Raw genomic sequence first — 10,728 nt, forward strand, 5'->3', positions numbered from 1 at the left:
CCAGACTAGAAGATATGCCAGCCTGAGCCACAGTATCTGGAGCTAAGTACTAGTTTGGCGGGGGGGGGGGGCTGTTTGTTACATGGTGAAAGTTCACCCATCAAGCAGAACACCGCATGTTAACGAGGAGAACAGTGTGCCTATTGCAACCTTGAGGGGTGTTCCAGAAAGCCGTCAAGGACCAAAAGCTCATCAGGAAGCTGCATGTTGAACGATATTTAAACAGAGAGCTCCATGGCCACATTTTCTCTTTGTAGTAAGCTCACTCCTTCGCCCATATTAATGCCAGAATGCAAAGAGCCAAGTTCCTTGTGAGGGAGCACAGCCCTGGCAGAGGTCCAGGGCAAACACGATAACTCGAAGTAGTTCAATGCAGTGGGGAGAAAGAAGGCACGACTCTGAGGTGCTGGGGATACAGAATTATCTCTCCTGAGAAATTTCTCCTGTTTTTTCTCTCCTGCTTCAAGCTCAAACCGTTTCCTCTAATATTTCTAGAGCACTTTATTCTCTTACGGCAGGAGCTGTTGGTACCTCTGGGCAGGCCAGGCCCCCTGATGAGAGAGCATAGGGCTGGCTGAGGGCAAAGTGCAGGCTACCAGCATCCCACCCCCAGCTGGGATACGTATGATATTCCTTAGACACTCCCAGCTCCCCCCAAAACGGGAAATGGTCAGACTGATAAGAATCTCCACCAGTTTACCAGAAATCAATAGGCCAAAGTCCAGGAACTCCCTACTGTCTTAGTGTTGAAGCCTTTGCTGGAGGAACAAACAACTAGAGATTCACAATAGCTAGGCCTCCGGGTAAGTCTTTATTTATTTGTTTTATTATTATTATTTTTTTATTTAGTATTTTTTATTCTTGAGAGAGAGAGAGATGGAGTGTGAGTGGGGGAGGGGCAGAGAGAGAGGGAGACACAGAATCCGAAGCAGGCTCCAGGCTCCGAGCTGTCAGCACAGAGCCCGACGCGGGGCTCGAACTCACCTACCTTGAGATCATGACATGAGCCAAAGTCAACGCTGAACCGACTGAGCCACCCAGGTGCCCCTAGGCCTCCAGTAAGTCTTCAGCATGTGAAAGTCTCTTTGGAAATTCCCTCTTGACTTCATCTCCCCCTGACTTCATGAAAGGGTCACCCCCCACACTCACTGTGCAGGTCTTTCTGCCCTTGGTCCCTGTCCCCATGCTTTCATAAAATCACCCTTTCGCAACAAAGACTTCTTCAAGAATTCCTTCTTGGCTGTCAGTTCCAGACCCCACGAACCACCCCCCGCATTGATGAGGCTTTGGGTGGTGGGGGGTTTTCGTGGGGTCCGGAGCTGATGGCCAAGAAAGAATTCTTGACGACTTCTTTGGTGCGAAAGAGGTGATTTTAGGAAGGCACGGGGCCACGACCCGTGGGCAGGAAGAGCTGCCCCGGGACCATGAGGAGAGACAGGTTTTATACCATGGACTTGGAGGAGGTAGAGTCCGGGGGAAGTTTCCAGTGAGATTTTCACATGCTAGAGAAGATTCCCAGGATACTGGAGGCCTAGCTATTGTCAAGCTAAGGTTGTTTTTCCCTCCAGCAAAGCATTAGCAGTGAGACAGTAGGGAGTTCCTGGAGAAACGTTTTATTTACTCTGCCGGGCCTCAAGTGTTTGTCGCTGGGCTGCGGGTTATAAGCAGATTTAGTTTTATCTGCCATTTCCTCCTGCCTTTGTTTCCCACACCACCCATCACCCCAAAACTTCATCACCCCCACTGCAGGGACAGTGAGAGGCGTAGCTCCTTTCCGATCCTGCCACCCCTGACTAGACTCTTCCGCCAAGGGGCTTCCTGAATTTCATACAGGTGAGTCAAAATGACTTTAAAATAAGTTACACCATCTTCGATTAATTTTTCGTCTTTTGTCTCTTCTGGGAAATAAAGCATCTCCTAACCTAAGCTCAGAACATGGGTGCTCCCCGCATGGTCTTTGATTTTGGTGCTTAAACATCTCAGTTTTGTGGAAAAGATGCCACACAGCCGTTTCCCCCTCTTTTTTTTTTTTCCTTCTCATCTTCAAATTTAAGTGTCAGCATCTGTGGTATTTGAAGTCACGCAATTCAGGTTCTGAAGGCAGCCGGCTCTGATCTATTTGGTCAGGGAGACATAAGCACTTTCAATCCCGAGACTCACCACTCCAGAAAATTAGACATAACTCAATACACAGAAATAACTCTGCAAGGAAAAGGGTTCTATGACTCCATCTCTGGACAGAGTGGGGCCCCCAGCCCCCATGAAGGGTTTTTGTTTTTGATTTTCCTTTGACAGATTGAATCATGGTAAAGATGGCCGCATCTCTCACTCGCCCAAACTGCCATTTTCAATCAAGGGCGAGAGCTAGTCATGAAATCGAGAAATGCTAAGGACGGCTGAGAGCTGGAGGGAAGAAGGGGGTGATCCCAGCCTTAACTGGCTGGGATGAACTCTGTTGAAGCTAATCGTTTATTGGAATCATTGCCTAAAAATGGTCAAGGCGGCCTGCCTTTAATCCCTCATGAGATGTGTCTGTGCATCCTGTTGTAATGCCCGATGTTCTAAAACCTCCCACAAAAGACCACCAGAGTCGTGAGTCAAAGCCAAGCGGCAAGGGTCGTTTATTGCAGGTTCGAACCTGGACCTCTGCGCACTCGTTGCCGGTAACACACAGAGGCCCCGATCAGAGTTGGTATAGGGTTTTTATAGACAGGGACAAACAGCATAGGTGAGTGAGGGTCCTGATAGGTAAATTCTAAAGTAAGGACATTTGTGGTTTTCTGATTGGGCGTCCTTTGTCTGTTACTTGTGGTGGGAGAGAGAAAAAAAAAGGGGAAGGGGATAGGTGAGGAATGTGTTAAACAAGCAAGATTACAGAAGCGAGAGACGCCAGTTAGTTTAAGTACAACTACTCATTCCATTACATTTAGGAAGGTTTACAACCCATTCTACTACACAGCGGGTTACATTCAGGAAAGGTCTCACAATGCTCATAGCAAACAGCAAGCAAAACAGACTTCTCAGCAATTGTATTTCTTATCAAAGATCCATAATAAACAGAAAAGAGAACCTAGCTTTAAACTAAGGTAGGGCTGTTATTTGGATTGTTCCTTTCATTCCCCCCTTTTTCTTGTGCCTAAAGAGCCAATCTTGGATCTTCAGTTTTCTATTTGTAATGTCTCGAGCGGTTGGTACTGAGTTCGTAAGACCATTAATTGTACAGCATTGAACCTGTCTTGGACAAAATTAATAATTCTGTTTATGATACAGGGGCCGAATGTGAGAGCGAGCAGTAGGATGGCCAGAGGCCCGAGTAAGGCGGAGAGCAGGGTAGTTAACCATGGGGACGCACTGAACCAGGATTCAAACCATCCAGCCTCTTGTTCTCTTTCCTTTTTTCGTTTATTTAGCCCTTCTCGGACCTTGGCCATAGAATCTCTTACTATTCCTGTGTGGTCAGCATAGAAACAACATTCTTCTCCTAGTGCTGCACAGAGACCGCCTTGCTGTAGGAACAGCAGGTCTAATCCTCTCCTGTTTTGTAAAACTACTTCCGAGAGGGAGGTTAGGGACTTTTCAAGCGAAGTGATGGCAGTTTCTATTTTTTCTATATCTTTGTCAACCGCTTCTCTAAGTATACTAAATCCTTTGTTCTGTATAGTTAAGGCCGAAATCCCTGTCCCAGCTCCGATGGCCCCGAGTCCAAATATGGTGGCTAGAGTTAGAGTTCCTGCAGTAATAAGTTCTCGTTTAGTCACTCTTTTAGGTGCTATCCACATCTGGTCTACATATTCGGCTGTGTGGTATATGATTTTTGGGAACACAATTACCATTATACAGAATTCTGACTGGTTGAACATATCTTTATAGAGGCAAGGGGTTAATCCCGCATGAGAACAAAGCCACCATGCGTTATTTGGTGGAATAATCCAGTTCCCTGAAATATTGAGTATATTTTTGTTACTTATGCATAAGTGGCTATATTTTGTTGGTACTGCTCCTATACATGTCCCGTTTCCCGTAAGCACTGGTAGTGTGAGGCCAGGTCTTTTCTGTCCCCAACCGCAAGCGTCTGAGTTGTTTGCAGTGCTGTAATTTCCTATTATTGCTACCGACTCGTAAAATGGAGGTTTTGTGGAATAACACAGCCAACAAGCTTCTGTTTCATTGGGTTTAGTACGGTTTAAGGCCTGATAAGTGGTATTCATTATTACCCATAAGGGGTCATCTTTGAATGGGATTTGAATTTTCGGGGCCCTTTTTTGGGGGGCTACTTGGGTGTCCGGAGAGCCAATACTCCTGCTTGTGATGGTATGGGGCCTAGTAGTGGGTTTTGGAGATGGCTTGTTAGGGCCCTTTCCCATGGGGCTTGGTCCCACTAGTACTGGTGGGACTTTGGGCTGTGCCTTTAATTTTATCTGAATGAGGGTTCCATAGAGAGGATACTGATATAAATAGAGTCCCCAAGTCAGCCCGTGAACCCATCGAGGGTCCTTTTTTCCCTCTTCTGTGAACTGCACACGGATGAGATTACAATTTTCATTATACCTGGTGCGAGTACATGGTCGGACATAGGACATTTCAATGAATTGGGAGGTTACTTTCCACTTCCATTCCCCATCATTAGTTGTGACACAACTCCATGCGGCGCAATAGAGAGATTCTATCCCCCCACAGGTGTGTTTCATCTTTCCTGGTTCCCTAAATCCCGGACATGCATAAAATCCATTTCTACTGATTGACACCCTTCGCTGTTTCTTTTTCCACTCACCCCCTTCCATATCTTCTAACGGACTGACTTTTTCTAGATTAAAATATAAATCTGGCCACCAGGTATTCAGGGGGACATCTGTTTTAGTGGTGACATTATATATTTCATGGGTTTCTAGGTTAGTAATTTCCCAGGTTAAAGTATAGGGTGTATGGGGGTTACTTGCAATGCTTATCAGTCCGTAGGAGGTGAGCAGGAGTACGCTAATGAGGGTTCCTCCGATCATTGTAGGTCCGGAGTTGCTGCAACAGTCCTGGTATGGGACACCCAGGCCTTTGGTCTTAGCCGGTTTTCGGGGTCAGGTTTTCGACGCAGAGTCAATTTTAAAGGATGAGTCTTACTCTGGTCAACCGTCCAGGCGGTGTTGGCTTCCGGTACGAAGTCTTTTTGAACCGCAAAGGTATCAGCTGGTCGGGCGTGGGTGTAATGGATCCAGGTAGCAATTCCGTCGACTTTGAGAGCAGTGGGTGTGGTTAGGATCACAATGTAGGGTCCCTTCCACCGTGGTTGGAGGGTCTCTTGCTGGTGTCTCCGCACGTATACCCAATCTCCGGGTCGGTAGTGATGCGGCTCGGGAGGGGGCCCGTTCTCATAAATGGCTCTCAATCTGGGCCAAACTTCCTGGTGGGTGTGCTGGAGTTCCCTCAGGGAAATAAGAAGTTCATGATCATCAAATTCAGTTAACACATTAGACTGCAGGTTGGGAATTATAGGGGGGGGCACTCCATACATGATTTCAAAGGGGGTTAATCCAAGTTTGTAAGGGGAATTCCGCACCCTGAACAGAGCGTAGGGGAGTAAGACTACCCAGTTAGCGCCAGTCTCCATGGTCAATTTGGTTAGGGTCTCTTTTAGGGTTCTATTCATTCTTTCTACCTGTCCTGAACTTTGGGGTCTATATGCACAATGTAGTTTCCAATCGGCCCCAATAAACTGCGCTATCCCTTGTATTACCTTTGAAATGAATGCTGGTCCGTTGTCTGATCCTATTAGGGTAGGGAATCCATACCTGGGCATGATGTCTTCCAACATCTTCTTTGCTACTACCTGCGCAGTCTCATGCTTGGTGGGGAAGGCCTCTGTCCATCCTGAAAAGGTATCTATAAACACTAGCAAATATTTGTATCCATATTTTCCAGGCTTTACCTCGGTGAAGTCTACTTCCCAATAGGCTCCCGGCCTGGTTCCACGAGTTCTGGAGCCAGGGTTTTTCCCGTGGTTGGTGGCGTTGGTTAGTTGACAAGCTTTACAGCTAGTAACTATCTGTTCGATTTTTGTCCTAGAGTCTTTGATGGTGATCCTAGCATGTCTTATTAAGTCTTGCATTTTTCTCGTGCCCATATGAGTGGCTCGGTGCATTTTGGATAAGACTTTATTTCCCATTTCCTCTGGGAGGATTATGTTACAGTCCGCTGCTCTCCACCACCCGTTAAGGCACTGAGTCATAGGCAATTTTTGGATCCAGTCTAGGTCTTTTTTAATGTAGGTGGGACTTTCTGGTAAACTAGCTGGACCGGGGTCTGGTAGGGTGGTCATTAAAGCACAGTCCACCTGTAAGGCCACCTGTCAGGCCACCTGGTCAGCCAGATTATTTCCTCTGGCCACCAGTGTGATCGGTTTTTGGTGGCCTGGGCAATGTATGATGGCTAGTCGTTTAGGCAGCCAGAGTGCCTTTAGAAGAGCCAATATTTCTTCTTTGTTTTTGATGGCTTTCCCCTCTGCAGTTAACAGTCCCCTCTCTCTGTATATTGCTCCATGTATGTGGGCCGTAGCAAAAGCATATCTGCTATCGGTGTACACATTTAGTCTCTTGTCTTTTCCCAAAGTCAGTGCCTTAGTTAAGGCCACAAGTTCAGCCCGTTGGGCAGAGGTGCCAGCTGGCAAAGGCTCTGCCCAAACAGTCTCAGTTTCAGTTGTGACTGCCGCCCCCGCGTACCTTTGACCCTGATGTATAAAGCTGCTGCCGTCAGTGAACCAGGTAACTTCAGCGTCCGGCAGCGGATGATCCTGTAAATCTTCCCGAGCTCCATGAACCTGTGCCAATATCTCAGTGCAGTCATGGAGAGGGGTATCTAAGTCCGGGTCTGGTAACAGGGAGGCAGGGTTTAGTGTTTGGGTGGGAGCATAAATGATTCTGAGGGGATTTAATAATAGTCCCTGGTAGTGAACCAGTCGGGCGTTACTAATCCATCGGTCAGGAGGTTGTTTGAGGACTCCTTCTATGGCATGAGGGGTTGTGATATGTAACTCTTGTCCCATAGTTAACTTATCAGCATCCTTTACCATTAGAGCTGTAGCAGCGATCATACGGAGGCAAGGGGGCCAGCCAGCCGCTACTGGGTCCAGTCTTTTTGAAAGATAGGCAACGGGCCTGGGCCATGGGCCAAGGAGTTGCGTCAGCACTGCTTTGGCTACCCCTTTATTTTCATCTACGAAGAGATGAAAGGGTTTGGAGACATCGGGGAGCCCTAAGGCTGGTGCCGACAACAGGGCGAGTTTAATTTGCTGGAAAGCCTGCTCAGTTTCCTCTGTCCACTCAAAGGGCGCCTGTTCTCGGGTGACCAAGTAAAGAGGCTTGGCCATCTCGGCGAACCGAGGTATCCACAAGCGGCAGAACCCGGCCGATCCCAGGAACTCTCTTACCTGCCTTCGGGTCGTGGGTCGGGGGATGCGGAGAACGGTTTCCTTCCGTGCATCAGTGAGCCATCGTTGGCCTTCCCTTAACAGATACCCCAAGTAGGTTACCTCGGATCTGCAAATTTGGGCTTTCTTTGCTGAAGCCCGGTACCCCAGGGCACCAAGTGTCCGGAGGAGATTTTTGGTGCCTTGCAAGCAAGCTTCGGCAGTCTCAGCGGCGATTAAAAGATCGTCAACGTACTGCAAGAGAGTCACTTCGGGGTTTTGATTCCGGTACTCACCCAGATCCTCGTGGAGTGCCTCATCGAACAAGGTGGGTGAGTTTTTAAATCCTTGGGGGAGCCGGGTCCAGGTGAGTTGCCCATTTATGCCTCTCTCAGGGTCTGACCACTCGAAGGCGAAGAGCTCTTGGCTTTTGGGGGCCAGAGGCAGGCTGAAAAAAGCATCTTTTAAATCAAGGACCGTATACCATTGTTTTTCTGGACTGAGGGCACTTAGGAGGGTATAGGGGTTGGGTACTGTTGGGTGTATGTCCATGACTCGGCGGTTAACTTCTCTCAGGTCTTGTACCGGACGGTAGTCTGCACTGTTAGATTTTCGTACGGGCAGCAGGGGGGTGTTCCAGGCTGAATGGCAGGGACGCAAGATGCCTAAGTCTAGGAGGCGACGGATATGTGGTGTGATGCCCTTTTTGGCCTCCATTGACATCGGGTATTGTCGGACCCGGACTGGATCTGCCCCCGGCTTCAGCTCTATGAATAGAGCTGGGCGATGTTTAGCCAACCCCATACCCCCGGTTTCAGCCCATGCTTCTGGAAACTGCTGGAGCCAGGGCTCTATGTTTTGACTTTGTGAGGGTGGCCCTTGATGGAGTCGATATTCATCTTCTAATCTTAGAGTAAGTATGGTAATGGGTTGGTTGTGCGGACCAGTCACTTGGGGGCCCCCTGGCGTAAAATGAATCTGGGCCCCCATTTTAGTGAGTAAGTCTCTTCCTAATAAGGGGCACGGGCTGTCAGGGATGACTAGGAAGGAATGGGTGACCTTTCCATTTCCTAGGTCCACAGTTCTCTGGGTGGTCCAGGGATATTTTCTTATTCCAGTAGCCCCTTGGACCCAGGAAGATTTTTCAGAGATTTTTCCATGGGGTCTGATCAAGACCGAATGTTGTGCCCCTGTGTCGACTAAGAATTGAACTGGGTTCCCCTCCACTTGTAGCGTTACCCTAGGTTCGGGGAGGGGATCCGAACCCCGTCCCCCCTATTCTGCATCTTGAGTGAAGAGGGCGGGTGTGGTTTTTGGCTGCCACGGTTTTTGACCATAATGTGGCTTTTTCTTTTTAGGGCATTCTCGGGCCCAGTGGCCTTTTTCTTTGCAATAGGCGCATTGGTCCTTATCTAGGGGCTTGTGTTTATCCAGGGGCTTTTGGACAACAGTAGCCAGGACTTTGGTCATTTTCTCGGTGGCTTTAAGTTGCCTGTCCTCTGGAGTCTCTCTATTATTATAGACACGCTGGGCAATGCGGAGTAAGTCCTGAATCTGTTTTCCCTCCAGGTCCTCTAGCTTCTGGAGTTTCTTTTTAATATCAGTGGCTGCTTGATTTACAAAGGCCATTACAACAGCAGCTTGATTTTCGGGGGCCTCGGGGTTCATGGGGGTATACTGTCTGAAGGTTTCCATTAATCTTTCTAAATAAGCGGCAGGGCTCTCTGTCTTACCTTGTATTATTGAATACACTTTTGCCAAATTAGTGGGCTTGCGTGCGGCAGCCCGGAGACCCGCCATTAGAGTCTGGCGATAAATGCGCAGCCGTCCCCTACCTTCTGCCGTGTTGTAGTCCCAGCCATCCTGTGGGGGTCGGGTCAAGGGAAAAGCTGCGTTAATGAGATCAAGGTTAGCAGTGGGTTGGCCGTCATCCCCAGGAACCAGCTTTCTTGCTTCCAATTGAATTCTTTCTCGCTCCTCGGTAGTGAACAGGATTCGGAGGAGCTGCTGACAATCATCCCAGGTGGGTTGGTGAGTAAACATAACGCTGTCTAAGAGACTTATTAAATCTTTAGGGTTGTCAGAAAATCGGGCATTCTGGGTTTTCCAGTTATATAGGTCACTAGTAGAGAAGGGCCAATATTGGAGTCGGGGATTCCCCGTATCATCGGGAGGCCCTATTTCCCGTAAGGGTAAAGCTACGGTGGAGTCAGGAAGGCGAAGTCCTGGCTCACGTGGGGCCCGCCTATGGGTATGTCCGGCCGGCCCTTGGACTTCGCCCCCATTAGGCATGGGCGCGGGTTGAGCCTCCCTATTCTCCAGTTCTCCTATGGGCTGGGCTACGGGAGGCTCTGCCGGCGCAGCAGGGATAGGGGCAGCTTGCGGAATGCGAGGAGGAACCTGGTAAGGGGGAGGGTCGAGAAAAGGCAAATCTTGGCTGTCGGGGAGAACAGGGGGTGCAGCTGGAGTTGGCGACTTGGGAGGGCTGATAGGTTTAGCCGCTAGGATTTGGCATGACTCTGCTATTAAGGAAGAGGCCATCCAAGGAGGAGGGTTTTCTACTAAATCTTGCCACACCAGAATATAGGGAATCTGATCCGAGTGACCTTCTTTCCCTGGTAGGAAAATTTTTGATTTTACTTTAAGGACCACAGGGAGGCAGAAGGTTCCCTCTGTAGGCCAATTAACCCCAAAGGTGGGCCATTCAGAGCGGCAATAGGTAATTAACTTCCTTTTGTGAATGTCTAGGCTTAAGCTGTGTCCTCTAGCTTTTACGTCCCTGAAATTGGCGAGGAGGAGGGAGAGAGGGGTGCTCTGCGTTTGGCCCATATTATAATTCTGAGGAAGAGGAGAGGAGAAAGGGGGGGGCACCGCTGGCCAGGGGGCAGGGAGGAAAGCCGCAGGGAGCTGAGAAAGGAGGAGAGAGAAACAAAGGATGGAATAATTAATTCTGATCAGCCGAGAAAACACTTAATTCCAATAAAACATCCGACCTATGAAAGAAAAACAAGAACTAACAAAAATCTTTCGCAGCGGTTCCAACTTTCTTGGCTAGCCCGACAGAGAGGGTTACGGCGGTATTTACAAGGGCCCCGGGGTGACAATACATTTAGACTGACAAAGAAGCACTCTTTAGACTGACAAAGAAGCACTCGCGTACTCGCCCGTCCGCGTCCCTCGCGGGAACTTAGGTGCCTCTTAGCATGGGCGGGCAGGTATAAACCCCCTGCTCGGATCAAAAAGATTTTGACCGCCTTAAGCCATATGAGGATCACCGCGGAAATCGGGTTAGAGCCCACTCGAATCCCGTAGCTTATGCTGTGGGACTACACATA

The 10,728-nt window shown here is 48.8% G+C and overlaps 1 protein-coding gene across 1 annotated transcript; it reads right to left on the reverse strand.

The window, feature by feature from the left end:
• Positions 1–5,182: 5,182 nt before the first annotated feature.
• LOC123586603 lies at positions 5,183–10,222 on the reverse strand (the record flags this gene model as incomplete). The annotated part of the gene is given in 2 exon segments (XM_045455826.1): positions 5,183–9,535; positions 9,932–10,222. Coding segments are annotated over 2 exon segments (4,644 nt in total), but the record flags the coding sequence as incomplete, so codon positions are not given.
• Between the last annotated feature and the right edge of the window lie 506 nt (positions 10,223–10,728).

This window comes from Leopardus geoffroyi, chromosome C3 (assembly GCF_018350155.1).
Source record: "Leopardus geoffroyi isolate Oge1 chromosome C3, O.geoffroyi_Oge1_pat1.0, whole genome shotgun sequence".
NCBI classification, from domain to species: domain Eukaryota; kingdom Metazoa; phylum Chordata; class Mammalia; order Carnivora; family Felidae; genus Leopardus; species Leopardus geoffroyi.